The sequence below is a fragment of the Pholis gunnellus genome (assembly GCF_910591455.1).
Source record: "Pholis gunnellus genome assembly, chromosome: 8".
NCBI classification, from domain to species: domain Eukaryota; kingdom Metazoa; phylum Chordata; class Actinopteri; order Perciformes; family Pholidae; genus Pholis; species Pholis gunnellus.
In genome coordinates this window covers 27,388,228-27,409,890 of record NC_136534.1, presented here as the reverse complement: position 1 = coordinate 27,409,890, position 21,663 = coordinate 27,388,228, and the positions used below count along the sequence as shown (strand labels likewise).

Below are 21,663 nucleotides of genomic sequence, written 5' to 3'. Positions count from 1 at the left end.
TTATCATTTGGAGCTTCTGTGTCCTCATGAAATACTTGCTTGATGCTTTCTGGACTCTCACTCCTGTGAGTTTATTTCAGTGTCTTCACTGCTTCAGCCTTCCCTCGAGTCTGCATCCGGGTCCTCCTCGTCTTCAGTAGTCTTGATGTCGGCAGACTTTTTGTGAATACGTATATTTTAACATCAGTATCTTTCTTATTTAAAAACACAAATGTGTTGTTTTTGCAGCCGTTGACCATCAACCAACTCTACGGAGCTGCTCCAGTGACTGTAGAGACTCCGCCCACACATCAAGCCCCGCCCACACATCAAACCCCGCCCACCGACGCGATGGACCCGGCAGCATCGGAAGCAAAGCCACGCCCCCTGATGACCACCATCACATTGTGTGACGTAACATTTAGACCACAAAATATGATTAACGGCAATCAGGAGTTTTCACAGCATTAGAATTCAATTCTTGCATCGAACGGAATGTTTGGAGAGTTTCAAACGCGTCACTGATCTGATTCACTTCACGGCAGCATTTAGTGGAATCAACACTGAACATGTTTCAGAGACAAAACTGTAAATATGATCAGAAATGTTTTACCTCTAAAAGTTTCTAAAGCTGAGCTCAGATCAGCCGATTACCTTCTGATGTCTTTAACGTTCAGCCAGGAAAGAAACAAACTGAGCCTTGATTCAACTGAATAAAAACATATTTGATTGTTCATCTGCAAAGAGCAAACTATGAATCTGTAGCTCCGCCCCTAAAGCATCCCCTGCTTTATGGTCTGTTTGACTCTAAATGGACCATCATTCACTAAATGAACATCATGCTGTATTGAAGAAGACTTGAAACTAGAGATTGAGACCATAAACTCATGTTTACAATGTTTACTGAGGTAATAAATCAAGAGAGAAGTAGAGTCATTTTCTCATAGACTTCTATACAACCAGAGGAGTCGCCCCCTGGTGGACACTAGAGAGAATGCAGCTTTAACACATGAAGCTCTGAAGAACGTTAAAGAATGAAACCAGCAGAACGACATCATCTGCATACTGATCTCTTCAATGAGCTCATCAATTCACTAATTGATTCCAGTCAGAAACAGCTGAAGACGTTCAGATATTTAATGAAGAAAAAGTTTCATTTCAAATAAAACAAACAGAAAGTGACAGAAAACAGTTATTGATCAGTTATTGATGAGTCATCAGTTATTGATGAGTCATCAGTTTGAAGTCTGTCTGTAGTTTTGTAGCTCAAAGACCAATGAGATCACAGTGACCTGATAGATCTGATCAATGCTCCTTCAAAATAAAACCTAGTTTATTGACATATTTAAATTCTTAGCTCGTGTTTTGTAGGATTTACTAGATGTAACTTTACGTAGTGAGATATAAAAACAGAAAGGAGTGTTTAGATAAACATGCATTTATTACTACAGTAAGCTTTGGTCATTATGTAGTAATGACATTTATGTCAAAATAAAGCTTATTTGACTGATGGCTCACTGTGAACCTCAGTGAGATACAGACAGAGAGGAGAGGATAGACTATTAAAACACAATATATAACTGAACATATATAGAATATATAAATGAACACACAGAGAGAGAGGAGTGCACAGTGAATCACTTAGTTCATTTCTTGAAGAACTTCTTGTTGAGGAGGAAGATGAGCAGGTTAACATTGACCTTCGCCTTGTCGAACATCTTCATCACCGCCACACCTTCATACTGCAGCTGTAGCAGGTCCTGTAACACACACACACACACACACACACACACACACACACACACACACACACACACACACACACACACACACACACACACACACACACACACACACACACCTCAGTAGTTAGCCTGCATCAGCCCAGTAGTTAGCCTGCATCGGCCCAGTAGTTAGCCTGCATCGGCCCAGTAGTTAGCCTGCATCATTACCTGGTATTTCAGGAGGAACTCTTCCATCTCGACTCCGAGGAATCGAGCCTTGACGTTGAAGCTTCCTCTCTCGGGTCCAGGAACGATGTCGAAGACCACGTTCTTAAACCTGAAGACCAGAACGGGTCACCTTCATGAGAGGACAACACGTGGAGCTGTGCGTCACTGTGACACACCTGTTGTGTAGCAGTGTGTGTGTAGCAGTGTGTGTGTAGCAGTGTGTGTTGTGTAGCAGTGTGTATCAGTGTGTGTAGTGTAGCAGTGTGTAGTTGTGTGTCTCACTGTGTAGCAGTGTGTGTAGTGTAGCAGTGTGTGTAGTTGTGTAGCAGTGTGTGTTGTGTAGCAGTGTGTGTAGTTGTGTAGCAGTGTGTGTAGTTGTGTAGCAGTGTGTGTTGTGTAGCAGTGTGTGTAGTTGTGTAGCAGTGTGTGTTGTGTAGCAGTGTGTGTAGTTGTGTAGCAGTGTGTGTAGTTGTGCAGCAGTGTGTGTAGTGTAGCAGTGTGTGTAGTGTAGCAGTGTGTGTAGTTGTGTAGCAGTGTGTAGTTGTGTGTCTCACTGTGTAGCTGGTAGGTCCTGTATCTCTAACAGAACTCCCTTCTCCTGCAGCCGGGTGGCGCTGTAGCTCAGAGCAGGAAGCTTCTTCTTCCCTTTGCTCTCTGCTGCCTTCTTATTGGTCGATTTACTGCAACACAGAACCAATCACAACATTTCAGAGCACATCAAAAACAATCCACAGTCTGTCTGCGCCACAATACTCAGCTCACTGATACGACGTCATGTTTAAAGGGTCCATGGGGGCTTGAGATCCACCAGGAACCACAATAACACTAATAGTGTGTGTGTGTGTGCACCTGTTGGCGGTCAGGTTGTCCAGACAGGAAGTGATGTAATGTCTGTAGTAGTCCACCTGTTCGCTGTGGAAGCTGCTCTTTGCCTGCAGGCTGCTGAGTGTCTGACGGAGCTTCTGTAGCTCCGCCCCCCGACGCTGACGGTGCAGTCGCTGCTGACGGATGTCCTGGTGGTGGGAGTATGACAACATCATCATCATCATCATCATCATCATCATCATCATCATCATCATCATCATCATCATCATCATCATCAGTCATTTGCAAACTGTGACCCCACAGGACGTTCAGCTCACTAAGACCTGAACTTCCTGTGCGTGCGTGCGTGCGTGCGTGCGTGCGTGGTCACCTTTGCGATCATCAGCAGGATCTGGTTCTCGGTCTGAGGTGGTCTCAGGACTCCCAGACCCTCCAGACGACGAAGACACCTCAGGATCTTCCTCTTCTTGTCCTCTAAACTCAGGTTGCCGTTAGCGACCAGCGACTGGTTCCTCTTCATCTTCTCAGGCGTGCGAGCGTCTCGCTGAGCTCGCTGCTGGACCAGCCAATCGTGACACGCCTCCTGTGAGGAGGAGAGACTGAGGTTCACCTGTGTGTGTGTGTGTGTGTGTGTGGGGCTCTGTGTGTGTGTGTGTGTGTGTGTGTGGGGCTCTGTGTGTGTGTGTGTAGTGTGTGTGAGTGTGTACCTGGTCATGTGACACAGATGCTCTCAGGATGTCACTCAGAGAGTCACCTGACTGAGTCCTGATGACATCAATGATCAGCTGCTTCGTGCTGAAAAAAACAACAACAAAAGAACTTCAATAAACTCAAACTGTTTAGTTTAGTGTGATTCATGAGCCGGTGCATCTGAGCACGCTACGTTACCTAAGCAGGTGAAGCTAACAGGCTAACATGCTACGTTACCTAAGCAGGTGAAGCTAACAGGCTAACATGCTACGTTACCTAAGCAGGTGAAGCTAACAGGCTAATATGCTACATTAGCTAAGCAGGTGAAGCTAACAGGCTAACATGCTACGTTACCTAAGCAGGTGAAGCTAACAGGCTAACATGCTACATTAGCTAAGCAAGTGAAGCTAACAGGCTAACATGCTACGTTACCTAAGCAGGTGAAGCTAACATGCTAACATGCTACATTAGCTAAGCAGGTGAAGCTAACAGGCTAACATGCTACGTTACCTAAGCAGGTGAAGCTAACATGCTAACATGCTACATTAGCTAAGCAGGTGAAGCTAACATGCTAACATGCTAAGTCACCTGAGCAGCAGTCCTCTGGCGTCTGGTTTGTCGTTGGACTCGTTGAAGACGTCAAACTTGTTGGTGAGAGTCAGAGAGACCTCCATCCTGCTGCTCTGAGACAGACTGGACTCTGATCCCGGATCTACTGATGAAGACTCCCCTGAAGAGCAGAAAGCACAGATATCAGATCCTGGTTCTGGCGTCCACTCAGGTTTTTATGCACAAGTGAAAATGTGAGTCACACTGGTACGAACAGGATCAAGTAGTACAAGTAGTACTAGCTGCAGTACCAATGAGGTCCTGCAGGGTGGGAACTGATCCGAGGTCCTTCAGCAGCAGTCTGAGAGAGTCTGAAGGGTCCGGACACAAAACCTCCTGCTGCTCCAGCAACAACTAAACACACAAACACAAACACAGAATGAAGACGCAGACGTGGTGTTCCCTGTATGATCCAGGTCCAGGTCTAGACTCAGACCAGGTCCAGGTCCAGACTCCATACAGACCTGGTGAGTGTTGAGCAGCTCGCTGACGGAGATGTAGACGACGGGTTTGTTGACGATGAGCAGCTCCGAGTATTCGTCCACGTTGAATCTGTCTTCTGGTTCAGGAACATCACAAACGCACAACAGGAACTTCCTGTCGAGTACAGACAGGAATGAGTTCAGTAAATGAATTCTTCTGTGCTCGTTCTGAATCCGGAGGGCAAAAGTCGAGTCAGGACTCTGACCTGAACTTGTCGTGGGTCTGGCTGATGTACTGGTTCAGGGCTCTGACGTGGTACCCGTCTCCGTGGAAGTGTTTGTTGGCGGCGGCGTGCTGCAGCATCCGGGCGACTGAGCCCAGGATGTGACGCTGCTCCGGCTGCAGGGACGAGCCGGCGGACCGGTCCACCACATCAAAACCGTCCGGGGCCACGATGGCCGGGTTCATGTAGCGATAGTAGACCAGGTTACCGACGATCTGAGGGACAGGAGGCAGTGAGAGAACTCTGACACTGGTGGTGGATTATTGGTGGATTATGGGGCTGGTACTGGTTGAGGCTCTGTCTAATTCCTGGAGCCTACCTTGTAGAGCTCGTCCTCGCTGGCTGTAGGGAACTTTGCCTTCAGAGCGTCTCTGAGAACCTTCGCTGTGTAACGTAATCCATAACTACAACAAACAAAACACACAACATTAATGTGATGTCTGTGGAGGTAAAGGGCGGAGACCTACGGTAGTTTGTGGAGGCTAACGGGTGGAGACCTACGGTAGTTTGTGGAGGCTAACGGGCGGAGACCTACGGTAGTTTGTGGAGGCTAACGGGCGGAGACTTACGGTAGTTTGTGGAGGCTAACGGGCGGAGACTTACGGTAGTTTGTGGAGGCTAACGGGCGGAGACCTACGGTAGTTTGTGGAGGCTAACGGGTGGAGACCTACGGTAGTTTGTGGAGGCTAACGGGTGGAGACCTACGGTAGTTTGTGGAGGCTAACGGGCGGAGACTTACGGTAGTTTGTGGAGGCTAACGGGCGGAGACCTACGGTAGTTTGTGGAGGCTAACGGGCGGAGACTTACGGTAGTTTGTGGAGGCTAACGGGCGGAGACTTACGGTAGTTTGTGGAGGCTAACGGGCGGAGACCTACGGTAGTTTGTGGAGGCTAACGGGTGGAGACCTACGGTAGTTTGTGGAGGCTAACGGGTGGAGACCTACGGTAGTTTGTGGAGGCTAACGGGCGGAGACTTACGGTAGTTTGTGGAGGCTAACGGGCGGAGACTTACGGTAGTTTGTGGAGGCTAACGGGCGGAGACCTACGGTAGTTTGTGGAGGCTAACGGGCGGAGACCTACGGTAGTTTGTGGAGGCTAACGGGCGGAGACCTACGGTAGTTTGTGGAGGCTAACGGGCGGAGACCTACGGTAGTTTGTGGAGGCTAACGGGCGGAGACCTACGGTAGTTTGTGGAGGTTGGAGGTGATGGCTTTGAAAACGCGGTCTGTCAGGTTCTTAAGGTTGATGATGGCGATGTCGATGCGTCGCTGGACTTCAGGGTGACTCAGAGCGTCTGCAGGTGAAACCTCGTACGGCAGAGAGCTGCAGGGACACAAACAGCTGAGTCAGGTAAAGAAAGCTGAACTGGTCACAAAGACAGATGTCCATAGACATCTACAGCCCTGCAGGTGAATCAGTGTCTGTTCAGACCTCTTGTGTCCGGTCTGGGTCTCCGTCTGGTTGATCCAGGTCTTGTAGACGTCCACCGGGTCGGTCCTGATGCTTAGAGTCCGGTCCAGCAGGACGTCCTGCAGAGCCGGACCCAGAGACTCGCGCAGGGCGTTCTGACCACGAGCGTGACGGTAAAAGTTCACCAACATCTTGATGACGGTGGGATTTCCTGTGACCACGTCCTGAGGCTGCTCCACCTTCAGTCTGACACCATCACACAGGCAAAGGTTACAACACAGTCACTGTGTGCGTCTTAATGTGTGTGTGTTGTGTGTGCATCACCTGATCTCGTATCGCAGCGCCTCAGTGAACAGCTGCAGCAGCAGGAAGGCCTCTCTGCAGTCGGAGCCGTAGTTAAACAGACTGAACACCAACATCTCCATGAAGGAGGTGGAGCGACTCTGAGGCATCAGGAAGATCAGCTGAGCCAGGTAGAGAGGCTGAGTCTGAAACAACACACACTCCGTTAATATACGCAGGTACAACAGGTGGTGTGTGTGTGTGTGTGTGTGTGTCTCACCTGCAGCAGGTAGAACAGGTGTTGGTAGGCCTCCAGTCTCTCTCTCCTCTCTCTGCTCAGAGCCTTTAGTCCTTTACTTCTCTCCAGGTCCATCATGTCTGACAGCTGCTCCTTGTTCTTCTTCGTCAGCTTCTTGCAGTGAGACACCACTTCCTGTTAAAGAGCGCTTCGTTAACGAGGCATGATGGGGTCTGGTTTATGTAATCTGGGTAGGAATGAACTGTTAACAGGTGAGTTACCTGCAGTGTGGCTCTGTTTCGGACCAGCAGGCCGATCTTCAGGTCCATCAGGTCCAGATCTGCCTCCAGCTGTCGGTTGAAGCGGATGCTCCTCACCACCTCCTCCCTCAGACGCAGTTGCGCCGCCTCCTCTCTGATGTCGGCGTCACCCAGGTCGAGCAGGTGAACAAACTTCCTGACCACAGACAGGGGGGGCGTGGCTGAGTGCACTGAGACAGGTGAGAGGAGGGGCCATTAAAGCTCACAGCTGTTCCAATCACAGATAACCCCTCGTTAGCGTTCCCTCATTAGTGAACTTACCCAGCATCCTGTACTGGTCTCGAGCTCTGTTGGCTCTGAAGAAGGCCTGGATCTTCACGACAGCACCCACCTGTGGGGACACACACACACACACACACACACACACACACACACACACACACACACACACACACACACACACACACACACACACACACACACACACACACACACACACACACACACACACACACACACACACACACACTTCTCAGATCTGTTCCAAGTGTGAACACAGTTCAGTGTGAATCTGAGAAATCAGGACGACTCACATGACGTCTGAAGAAACTCAGTCGAGCTCGATATCTCCTCCTCGCAGACCACATCTTCACAAACGACTGGATCTGTGAATAAAAAACGTTAACCATCACAGTGTAAATAAAGTTTTATCGTTAACCATCAGAGTGTAAATAAAGTTTTATCGTTAACCATCAGAGTGTAAATAAAGTTTTAACGTTAACCATCAGAGTGTAAATAAAGTTTTATCGTTAACCATCAGAGTGTAAATAAAGTTTAACGTTAACCATCAGAGTGTAAATAAAGTTTATCGTTAACCATCAGAGTGTAAATAAAGTTTATCGTTAACCATCAGAGTGTAAATAAAGTTTATCGTTAACCATCAGAGTGTAAATAAAGTTTATCGTTAACCATCAGAGTGTAAATAAAGTTTATCGTTAACCATCAGAGTGTAAATAAAGTTTATCGTTAACCATCAGAGTGTAAATAAAGTTTATCGTTAACCATCAGAGTGTAAATAAAGTTTATCGTTAACCATCAGAGTGTAAATAAAGTTTATCGTTAACCATCAGAGTGTAAATAAAGTTTATCGTTAACCATCAGAGTGTAAATAAAGTTTATCGTTAACCATCAGAGTGTAAATAAAGTTTATCGTTAACCATCAGAGTGTAAATAAAGTTTATCGTTAACCATCAGAGTGTAAATAAAGTTTATCGTTAACCATCAGAGTGTAAATAAAGTTTATCGTTAACCATCAGAGTGTAAATAAAGTTTATCGTTAACCATCAGAGTGTAAATAAAGTTTTATCGTTAACCATCAGAGTGTAAATAAAGTTTAACGTTAACCATCAGAGTGTAAATAAAGTTTATCGTTAACCATCAGAGTGTAAATAAAGTTTATCGTTAACCATCAGAGTGTAAATAAAGTTTATCGTAAACCATCAGAGTGTAAATAAAGTTTAGACGTTAACCATCAGAGTGTAAATAAAGTTTATCGTTAACCATCAGAGTGTAAATAAAGTTTATCGTTAACCATCACAGTGTAAATAAAGTTTATCGTTAACCATCAGAGTGTAAATAAAGTTTATCGTTAACCATCAGAGTGTAAATAAAGTTTAACGTTAACCATCAGAGTGTAAATAAAGTTTAACGTTAACCATCAGAGTGTAAATAAAGTTTATCGTTAACCATCAGAGTGTAAATAAAGTTTATCGTTAACCATCAGAGTGTAAATAAAGTTTATCGTTAACCATCAGAGTGTAAATAAAGTTTATCGTTAACCATCAGAGTGTAAATAAAGTTTATCGTTAACCATCAGAGTGTAAATAAAGTTTATCGTTAACCATCAGAGTGTAAATAAAGTTTAACGTTAACCATCACAGTGTAAATAAAGTTTATCGTTAACCATCACAGTGTAAATAAAGTTTATCGTTAACCATCAGAGTGTAAATAAAGTTTAACGTTAACCATCAGAGTGTAAATAAAGTTTATCGTTAACCATCAGAGTGTAAATAAAGTTTAACGTTAACCATCAGAGTGTAAATAAAGTTTATTGTTAACCATCAGAGTGTAAATAAAGTTTAACGTTAACCATCAGAGTGTAAATAAAGTTTATCGTTAACCATCAGAGTGTAAATAAAGTTTAACGTTAACCATCAGAGTGTAAATAAAGTTTAACGTTAACCATCAGAGTGTAAATAAAGTTTAACGTTAACCATCAGAGTGTAAATAAAGTTTTAAATCCAGTATTCTTGAATGAATCCAGTAGTTTGAAGATGTTTTCACATGAATATAAAAGAGATATTAGAGGTGAATTATGGGCTGTTTAACTTCTAACACGAGCTCTATTATTATACTTCATTAATAATAATAATGATTTCTTCTCTGTGGACCTTGAAGGCTTCAAACATCACCTGCAGTTTGAGTCATGAGGAGTTGGGCGTTACCTTGACAACAGCTCTCCAGTTCATGGAGAGGAGCTGCAGCCGGTGTCTGTGCGCCTCCTGCTGGACGCGCCTCCTCCAGTGAGCCTGAACACAGCAGCTCACAGCAGTTAGTATGATCCGGTCTAGAGCCGGAGCGGTGCTGTAGAAGCATCAGCTCACCTGGATGGTGACGACAGCAGCGGTCTGGCTGCTCAGGTAACGCCGGCGAGCCTCCAGCTTCCGTCTGAGCAGGAACCCTCGACTGACCGCCTGCAGACGAGCGACGAGGGCTTCTCTGCTCCTCCAGAGGACGTTGCGACTGTGCGAGTTTGAAACGCTGCTGACGACTTCCTGTAAGGAGGTCACATGACGTCACATGGTCCCCACTGCAGGTGTGAGTCCCTGTAGTGTGTGTGTGTGTGTGTGTGTGTGTCTCACCTGTATCTGGGGCCGGTCCAGGAACACGCTGTTGTTGGTGAAGCCGGTGGGTTCCTCCCAGGAGCCCTCCAGTCTGTTCAGGTGCAGGTAGTAAAACGAGCCGTCGTCCAGCCGGACTCGAACCCACGGACTCCTGTTGTCTCCTGAACACAAACGGACAACGTTCACAGCTCCAGATGTTTCTGTTGTCAGCGGGTGAGATGAAGTGAAGAGGGCGGTCTCACCTGAGAGCGTCCTGTCCGTCATCAGACCGTACAGCGCTCTCTGATAACCTGCAGCACACGAGGGATCGACGCCCTGCAGCCGGACTTCAGGTAGACTCAGGACACGGAGGGTCTGGTTCACTTTGTTCTCCTTCACGGCCTGATTCACTGCAGCTACCGACAGACACACTGAGACACACAACACCGTTCATAAGCACCAGAACACGAAAATAAGAACAAGCTCAATGAAGACCAGGACTCACTCTTCAGAGTGCTCCGACTCTGCTGATTGGCTCTCGTCACGGCCTCCTGGATATCAGCCAACCACAGCTCAGCTCCCGGCTCTCTGCTCACCTGAGCTCTGTGGCGCCGGGCTCTGGTCAGCAGGCTCAGGTACCTGCAGGCGTTGGCAGGTAGAACCTCCTCCACACCACAGGAGGGCAGCAGCAGCGCAGACAGCAGCTTCTGAGCGTCTCCTCTCACCACCGCCTCGTTCACCAGACCGACAGACAGCAGCTCTGAAGGTCACACAGAGGTCACACAGAGGTCACACAGAGGTCAGAGAGCGTACAGGTGAAGCTGTGTTTTGCTTACGATGGTGTTCGTCCTGCAGCGACTTGTTGACCGAGTTGATTCCTTCCTGCAGCTGATTCCAGGTCAGCAGGTCTCTGCTCACCTTCACAGCAACCAGACACCCGAAGTACCTGACGATGACATCATCATCATCATCATCATCATCACGTTCCTGTTACACACGGACCCGTCTGGACTGTATTTATGTAAAGAGAGGATCGGGTAGGAGGAGTCGTACCGGTCCAGCAGGGCGTGGTCCACATCAGAGAGTCCTGCTGACGGACTGACCAATGACGAGCTGAACTGCTGCAGAAGTCCCGCCTCCAACGCCTGATTGACAAGAGCGACGGCTGACAGCATCTCCACGGCAACAAACAGCTCCTCCTGCTGCAGCTCCCCCTGGTGGAGACAGACGGGAAACACGGCATTAATATGGTGTCCAGAGAGTCTCTGGTCCAGGATCAGAGCTTTGTCTCTCAGGTGTACCTGGGCGGTCTGTCTCTGCAGCAGCTGCAGCTCTCTGTGATAAAGAGTCGCAGCGAATGGAAACACTTCAGGAAGCTGGAGGTCAGAGGTCATCAGGCAGCTCACGGTGCGTCGGGGGTCACTGAGACGCAGCGAGGCGTTAACACTCTGCACCGCTGCATTCACTGACACACACACACACACACACACACACACACACACACACACACACACACACACACACACACACACACACACACACACACACACACACACACAGTAAGTGGTGTCAGGGTCACTGTGGTGAGTTGAAGTGCTGTTAGTCCAGGATGGACTGGGACAGACCCAGGTGTGTGACGTACTGGTTCTGGCTCTCTGGGCGTCCTGGTTGGCGATGGTCACACCTTCCTGCAGCTCTTCAGGCTCCAGAGGATCCACACGTCCCTCATCCTGCGGTCAGACGTTAAACCGGATCAACTGTCATGTTGTTACCACGCTGAAGTGTCTCATCCTACGAGGTTAAAACATGTTGTATTTCTGTACCAGGGCATTCTGCTGGCGGTCTGCTGACAGCTGGTCCAGGTACCAGAGCTCGTTGTCAGTACGGAGGCCCCTGAGGGCCAAACATGGCAGCTGCAGAGCGGAGAGCAGAGCCAGTTCATCTGCAGAGTCCAAAGCTTCATCAACCTGCTCCACCGCAGACCGGACTGAGGGAGAGAGCATCAATATCATCTTTATACTATAAATATATATATAGGAGGCGGACAGGTGAGGAGGTGGACAGGTGAGGAGGTGGACAGGTGAGGAGGTGGACAGGTGAGGAGGCGGACAGGTGAGGAGGTGGACAGGTGAGGAGGCGGACAGGTGAGGAGGTGAGGAGGTGGACAGGTGAGGAGACGGACAGGTGAGGAGGCGGACAGGTGAGGAGGCGGACAGGTGAGGAGGCGGACAGGTGAGGAGGCGGACAGGTGAGGAGGTGAGGAGGTGGACAGGTGAGGAGGCGGACAGGTGAGGAGGTGAGGAGACGGACAGGTGAGGAGGTGAGGAGGCGGACAGGTGAGGAGGCGGACAGGTGAGGAGGTGAGGAGACGGACAGGTGAGGAGGTGAGGAGGCGGACAGGTGAGGAGACGGACAGGTGAGGAGGCGGACAGGTGAGGAGGCGGACAGGTGAGGAGGTGAACAGGTGAGGAGGTGAGGAGACGGACAGGTGAGGAGGCGGACAGGTGAGGAGACGGACAGGTGAGGAGACGGACAGGTGAGGAGGCGGACAGGTGAGGAGGCGGACAGGTGAGGAGGTGAGGAGGTGGACAGGTGAGGAGACGGACAGGTGAGGAGGCGGACAGGTGAGGAGGTGAGGAGACGGACAGGTGAGGAGGTGAGGAGGCGGACAGGTGAGGAGGTGAGGAGGCGGACAGGTGAGGAGGTGAGGAGGCGGACAGGTGAGGAGGTGAGGAGGCGGACAGGTGAGGAGGTGGACAGGTGAGGAGGCGGACAGGTGAGGAGGCGGACAGGTGAGGAGGTGAGGAGGTGGACAGGTGAGGAGGCGGACAGGTGAGGAGGTGAGGAGACGGACAGGTGAGGAGGTGAGGAGGCGGACAGGTGAGGAGACGGACAGGTGAGGAGGCGGACAGGTGAGGAGGCGGACAGGTGAGGAGGTGAGGAGGTGGACAGGTGAGGAGACGGACAGGTGAGGAGGCGGACAGGTGAGGAGGTGAGGAGACGGACAGGTGAGGAGGTGAGGAGGCGGACAGGTGAGGAGGTGAGGAGGCGGACAGGTGAGGAGGTGAGGAGGCGGACAGGTGAGGAGGTGGACAGGTGAGGAGGCGGACAGGTGAGGAGGCGGACAGGTGAGGAGGTGAGGAGGTGGACAGGTGAGGAGGCGGACAGGTGAGGAGGTGAGGAGACGGACAGGTGAGGAGGCGGACAGGTGAGGAGACGGACAGGTGAGGAGGCGGACAGGTGAGGAGGCGGACAGGTGAGGAGGTGGACAGGTGAGGAGGTGAGGAGACGGACAGGTGAGGAGGTGAGGAGGCGGACAGGTGAGGAGACGGACAGGTGAGGAGGTGGACAGGTGAGGAGGTGAGGAGACGGACAGGTGAGGAGGTGAGGAGGCGGACAGGTGAGGAGGCGGACAGGTGAGGAGGCGGACAGGTGAGGAGGTGGACAGGTGAGGAGGTGAGGAGACGGACAGGTGAGGAGGTGAGGAGGCGGACAGGTGAGGAGACGGACAGGTGAGGAGGCGGACAGGTGAGGAGACGGACAGGTGAGGAGACGGACAGGTGAGGAGACGGACAGGTGAGGAGAGGGACAGGTGAGGAGGCGGACAGGTGAGGAGGTGGACAGGTGAGGAGACGGACAGGTGAGGAGACGGACAGGTGAGGAGGCGGACAGGTGAGGAGGTGGACAGGTGAGGAGGTGAGGAGACGGACAGGTGAGGAGACGGACAGGTGAGGAGACGGACAGGTGAGGAGACGGACAGGTGAGGAGGCGGACAGGTGAGGAGGTGGACAGGTGAGGAGGTGAGGAGACGGACAGGTGAGGAGGTGAGGAGGCGGACAGGTGAGGAGGCGATCTTACCGTTCACGAGGTTGATGTTGTTCTGAATTTCTCTCCGAGTCAGAAACTCTTCGTAGATATCTTTCTCCTCTTGACCTCCACACTGACACACACACATTAAACACACACACACACACACATCAGACACAGCTGGACTACAGACAGTCTTCTGATTGGTCAGAGAGCAGTCTGGTCTCTCACCCTATTGGCTGCCAGCTCCTTCTTCCTGGCTTTGGCCTGCTGCAGCACCTCCTGATAGGCGCTCATCAGCGCCTCCTGCAGGTCAGTGATCAGGGCGTTGGGGTTCCTCAGAGCCTCCGCCGTCACCTCCAGATGACCTCTGTCCACCGCCTCGTTGATGGCGATCACCGCAGCATGGCCTGATGGGAAAACACAGAGTTACCGCCTCCTCCTCCTCCACGGTGTGACCTCACAGCCAATCAGATCGTCTCTCTCTCTCTACCTGCAGCCTCGTCCTCTGACAGCTCATTGGCCAGAAGTCCTCCGATCTTGTTGAACGCCGGCATCTGGATTCCATATTTATCCAACTCTGACTTCATGTTGTTGATCTCCTCCTCTGAACACACACACACACACACACACACACACACACACACACACACACACACACACACACACACACACACACACACACACACCGATTAATGCTACACACACACACAGCTATCGCTTGATGCTACGCACTAATGTTGATCATTATTCATCAGCTGATATTAATTTGTATTAAACTATTAACATAAATAAACATGATTGATTACGTTCCCTCAAATCTGTTTATTTAATTATTGTGACAGACAATTGTCTGTCTGACTGACTACCTGTCTGACTGACTACCTGTCTGTCTGACTGTGAGGAATCATATCCACCTGTGAACTTGACTTTTCCATAGAGGTCGTGGATCTGAGGAGCCAGACCCAGTCTGTACAGGTACAGGCTGCAGAGAGAGAGACGGGCTGTTAACAGACAGGTGAGGAGACAGACAGGTGAGGAGACAGACAGGTGAGGAGACAGACAGGTGAGGAGACAGACAGGTGAGGAGACAGACAGGTGAGGAGACAGACAGGTGAGGAGACAGACAGGTGTGGAGACAGACAGGTGAGGAGACAGACAGGTGAGGAGACAGACAGGTGAGGAGACAGACAGGTGAGGAGACAGACAGGTGAGGAGACAGACAGGTGAGGAGACAGACAGGTGAGGAGACAGACAGGTGAGCTCACCTGAGTGCGTGGATACAGTAAACAGCTCTCGGCATGTTCTTCTTGTCGTAGACGTCTGTAGTTTCTGGATAAAAGATCTGAAAACAACAACAACCAGAGATCAATACATCAATACATCAATACATCAACACATCAACACATCAACACATCAACACATCCACACATCAACACATCAACACAACAACACATCAACACAACAACACATCCACACATCCACACATCAACACATCAACACATCAACACAACAACACATCCACACATCAACACATCAACACATCAACACATCAACACATCAACACAACAACACATCAACACATCAACACATCCACACATCAACACATCAACACATCAACACAACAACACATCAACACATCCACACATCAACACAACAACACATCAACACAACAACACATCAACACATCAACACATCCACACATCCACACATCAACACAACAACACATCAACACATCCACACATCAACACATCAACACATCAACACATCCACACATCCACACATCAACACAACAACACATCAACACAACAACACATCAACACATCAACACATCCACACATCCACACATCAACACAACAACACATCAACACATCCACACATCCACACATCAACACATCAACACATCAACACAACAACACATCCACACATCAACACATCAACACATCAACACAACAACACATCAACACATCAACACATCCACACATCCACACATCAACACATCAACACATCAACACAACAACACATCAACACATCAACACATCAACACATCAACACATCCACACATCAACACATCAACACAACAACACATCAACACATCAACACATCCACACATCAACACATCAACACAACAACACAACAACACATCAACACATCCACACATCCACACATCAACACAACAACACATCAACACATCCACACAACAACACATCAACACATCAACACATCAACACATCAACACAACAACACATCAACACATCAACACATCCACACATCAACACAACAACACATCAACACATCCACACAACAACACATCAACACATCAACACATCCACACATCAACACAACAACACATCAACACATCCACACAACAACACATCAACACATCAACACATCCACACATCAACACAACAACACATCAACACAACAACACATCAACACATCCACACATCAACACAACAACACATCAACACAACAACACAACAACACATCAACACATCCACACATCCACACATCAACACATCCACACATCCACACATCAACACATCAACACAACAACACATCAACACAACAACACATCAACACATCAACACATCAACACAACAACACATCAACACATCAACACATCAACACAACAACACATCAACACATCCACACATCCACACATCAACACATCAACACATCAACACATCAACACAACAACACATCAACACATCAACACATCAACACATCAACACATCAACACATCAACACATCAACACAACAACACATCAACACATCAACACATCAACACATCAACACATCAACACATCAACACATCAACACATCCACACATCAACACATCAACACAACAACACATCAACACATCAACACATCAACACATCCACACATCAACACAACAACACATCAACACATCAACACATCCACACAACAACACAACAACACATCAACACATCAACACATCCACACATCAACACATCAACACAACAACACAACAACACATCAACACATCAACACATCCACACATCAACACAACAACACATCAACACATCCACACAACAACACATCAACACATCAACACATCAACACATCAACACAACAACACAACAACACATCAACACATCAACACATCCACACATCAACACAACAACACAACAACACAACAACACATCCACACAACAACACATCAACACATCAACACATCCACACATCAACACAACAACACATCAACACAACAACACATCAACACATCCACACATCAACACAACAACACATCAACACATCAACACATCCACACATCAACACAACAACACATCAACACATCAACACATCAACACATCCACACAACAACACATCAACACATCAACACATCCACACATCCACACATCAACACATCCACACATCCACACATCAACACAACAACACATCAACACATCCACACATCAACACATCAACACATCCACACAACAACACATCAACACATCAACACATCCACACATCCACACATCCACACATCAACACATCAACACATCAACACAACAACACATCCACACATCCACACATCAACACATCCACACATCAACACAACAACACATCAACACAACAACACATCAACACAACAACACATCCACACATCAACACATCCACACATCAACACATCAACACATCAACACATCAACACATCCACACAACAACACATCAACACATCAACACATCAACACATCCACACATCCACACATCCACACATCAACACATCAACACAACAACACATCAACACATCAACACATCCACACATCAACACAACAACACATCCACACAACAACACATCAACACATCAACACATCAACACAACAACACATCCACACAACAACACATCAACACATCAACACATCCACACATCAACACAACAACACATCCACACAACAACACATCAACACATCAACACATCCACACATCAACACAACAACACATCCACACATCAACACATCAACACATCAACACAACAACACATCAACACAACAACACATCCACACAACACAACAACACATCAACACATCCACACATCCACACATCCACACATCAACACATCAACACATCAACACAACAACACATCAACACATCAACACATCCACACATCCACACATCAACACATCAACACATCAACACATCAACACAACAACACATCAACACAACAACACATCCACACAACACAACAACACATCAACACATCAACACATCCACACATCAACACAACAACACATCAACACATCAACACATCAACACAACAACACATCAACACATCAACACATAAACACATCCACACATCCACACATCAACACAACAACACAACAACACATCAACACATCAACACATCAACACATCCACACATCAACACATCAACACAACAACACATCAACACATCAACACATCAACACAACAACACATCAACACATCAACACAACAACACATCAACACATCAACACATCAACACATCCACACATCAACACATCAACACATCCACACATCAACACAACAACACATCAACACATCCACACATCCACACAACAACACAACAACACATCAACACATCAACACATCAACACATCCACACATCAACACATCAACACATCAACACATCCACACATCAACACATCAACACATCCACACATCCACACATCCACACAACAACACAACAACACATCAACACATCAACACATCAACACATCCACACATCCACACATCCACACAACAACACAACAACACATCAACACATCAACACATCCACACATCAACACAACAACACATCAACACATCCACACATCCACACAACAACACAACAACACATCAACACATCAACACATCAACACATCAACACATCCACACATCAACACATCAACACATCAACACATCCACACATCAACACAACAACACATCAACACATCAACACATCAACACATCAACACATCCACACATCCACACATCAACACATCCACACATCCACACATCAACACATCCACACATCAACACATCAACACATAAACACATCAACACATCAACACATCAACACATAAACACATCAACACATCAACACATCAACACATCAACACATCAACACATCCACACATCCACACATAAACACATCAACACATCCACACATCCACACATCAACACATCAACACATCAACACATCAACACAACAACACATCAACACAACAACACATCCACACATCAACACAACAACACATCAACACATCCACACATCCACACATAAACACATCAACACATCCACACATCCACACATCAACACATCAACACATCAACACAACAACACATCAACACAACAACACATCCACACAACACAACAACACATCAACACATCAACACATCAACACATCAACACAACAACACACCAACACACCAACACATAAACACATCCACACATCAACACATCACTACTCTGATCACTGACCGCTGGCAGGCCAAGTGTCGTCATGGCGATCCTCCAGTGGTTGATGTTGTCAGTGTGACGGAACTGAAGACCGACCGCCTGTTGATCAATAACAGCTGATTAGTGACACGTTCACTGTGTGTGTGATAGACCTGGTACCAGAGCTGGTCCGGGTTAGTGTGTGTGTGTGTGTGTGTGTGTGTGTGTGTGTGTTATAGACCTGGTACCGGAGCTGGTCCGGGTTAGTGTGTGTGTGTGTGTGTGTGTGTGTTATAGACCTGGTACCGGAGCTGGTCCGGGTCGTAGATCTTCTTCACGTTGACGGCCTTCGGAGCGAATCGATGACCCAGCTGAGCCAGAACCACTCCGTTCCTCAGAGCCTCCTCCAGCTCAGTGGGAGCAGGAAGCTCCTCCCCCAGACACGCCTCCATCCACCTGAGGAAGTGACGTCACAGGTGATGTCAAATGTGACGCAACACAGTGAAACACAGAGGCTACGTCCCAAGTCTCTTCATTGCATCCTCGTTTCCCTCACTTGGGTCCTTTCCTTGCGTCCTAGTCCCTCCCACCAGGGATGCATGGAGGAAACCATGTGAGGAGAGAGGAAACGAGGAAACATGTTTAAGAGACATGAGACGTCCTTTCCTCTGAAGCATCACGTGAAGACGACGAGGATCAGCTGATCACATCTGGATCAGCTGATCAGCTGTCAGAGTCGTTGTGTTGATGGGATCAGGATCATTTCTACGGTGGAATGTTTTCGTCTTATTTATGAATATTTGCGTCTGTACGTTTAGAAACTGTGACGTCATTATGAAATAACCAGAACATGATGATTGTTTCTCTTAAATTATCAAACTCAGGTGGCAGGCCTGGACCAGGTCTGAGTGGACTCTACTGACCTCTTAGCCTCCTCCAGCCTGCAGAGGTACTGATAGGCCACATTCTGGATCCTCTGTTCATCCATCTGCTCTGCTGTCAGACGCTCATCTGACACACACACACACACACACACACACACACACACACACACACACACACACACACACACACACACACACACACACACACACACACACACACACACACACACACACACACACACACACACACACACACACACGTTTCTGTTAATCGTGAAACGTGAAACGTCATCAGATCGATCAGAGCACGTGTCACTATTATCCATCGGACCATAAAAACAACATTAAATTGTAAACATGAAGAAGAAGGTTTGACTCACATCGTCCGGATGAATCCGCCATGTTGTCTCCGTGTCTCCGTGTCTCCGTGTCTCCGGTGGGAGAGTGAACTCCGTGAATCAGACCGACGGTAGGTTTCTCCGCCGTCAATTCAAACCGTAGAAAACGTCTCAAACTCTCCGGTTCTTCTTCCTCCCGGGTCTAACTGCTCACAGCTGCTTCCGGTCCGCAGTTTGAAAATCTCCCGCCGCTCTCTGATTGGCCGAACGACCAGGCCGCTCTCTGATTGGCCGAACGACCAGGCCGCTTCGCCCATTGGCTGGAACGTTGTCGCGTTGGATTGTGGTCCATGGAGTTTGTGTCTTTTCTGTCGTTTAAATAAACATTTATGATAACTTAAGTGTTTGTGAAACTATAACTAACATCAGAAAGATGTTATGGATCATTTATTCATTTATTCTCCTTTTTCATTTTTAATTTGTCTCCTTTGTATCGTCCCATCCTCATGTTGTCATGGCAACCGAGTCAACAGCGTTAGCACGTAGCTAATGTAGCTAATGTAGCTAGCTGCTCCATTGAACACGTCACCTGTTGAACGTGTCGATCTCACATCAGTTATTGATTTGTGAGAGTGTTAGCAGTGCTAGCTGCCACTGCTAAAGGCAGGCTAACAGGCTAGCAGTAGCCGATGCTAACAACAACAACTGTGACGCTAAGGGTAGCAGGAAGTAACGTTTTTAATATAAATCTATGAATTCATTAATGATAACAATAACAATAAGTAGATGCTGTTGTAAACACGTTATTCTTAGATATTAGAAATGAACCTGTGTTAATATAGTTATGAATGAACTAAATAAACAGATTTCTTGATGATAAAATCTCTTGTTTAATATTCATTCTCTTAAAGTTCACATTTATTTTTCAGCTTTATTTATTATTCTGTTTAATGTTGATGCACTGACTCCTCCAGCAGAGGGCGCTGTTAGCTTAGCATTAGCTTTAGCTTTCAGCTGAAAACAACTGGAAGAGAAAAAAAATAAAAGGGTTTATAATAACAACTAATAATCATGACAATTAATAATAATCATAATAATAACTATAAGAATACGATTATTAGAGAGACAGAGACAGATTTTAGATTTTTAAAAAACATATTTATAATTTGTACAATTTCAACAATTCAATAAAGACTGCATTAGATTCACAGCTTGTTTTTAAATGTATATATATATAATAGTTTATCTGATAAAACTCGTCATTGACCACAGAACACCAGCGCTGGTTAAAGCCTCCAGGGCTCCGATGTGTAGAAGCTGAGCTGTAGCAGAGTCTGGCCCTGAGGTCACACACACACTGACCTCCTGCCTCCCTGT

At 47.4% G+C, this 21,663-nt stretch overlaps 1 protein-coding gene across 1 annotated transcript; it reads right to left on the bottom strand.

The window, feature by feature from the left end:
• Positions 1-1,102: 1,102 nt before the first annotated feature.
• iqgap3 (IQ motif containing GTPase activating protein 3) lies at positions 1,103-20,464 on the bottom strand. The gene is made up of 37 exons (XM_079164899.1): positions 20,329-20,464; positions 19,988-20,075; positions 19,364-19,520; positions 19,107-19,184; positions 14,908-14,984; positions 14,557-14,624; positions 14,133-14,246; positions 13,871-14,049; positions 13,691-13,772; positions 11,656-11,819; positions 11,475-11,562; positions 11,134-11,297; positions 10,886-11,046; positions 10,669-10,778; positions 10,338-10,592; positions 10,096-10,263; positions 9,872-10,014; positions 9,614-9,784; positions 9,455-9,538; positions 7,544-7,615; positions 7,272-7,341; positions 6,972-7,180; positions 6,733-6,885; positions 6,495-6,658; positions 6,192-6,416; positions 5,943-6,083; positions 5,081-5,165; positions 4,744-4,976; positions 4,520-4,652; positions 4,307-4,409; positions 4,035-4,176; positions 3,464-3,551; positions 3,127-3,339; positions 2,781-2,944; positions 2,486-2,611; positions 1,932-2,040; positions 1,103-1,739 (listed from the first exon to the last, which is right to left on the bottom strand). Exons 1-37 carry the CDS (start codon positions 20,348-20,350, stop codon positions 1,626-1,628), a joined length of 4,917 nt encoding a protein of 1,638 aa, XP_079021025.1. The 5' UTR covers positions 20,351-20,464; the 3' UTR covers positions 1,103-1,625.
• Between the last annotated feature and the right edge of the window lie 1,199 nt (positions 20,465-21,663).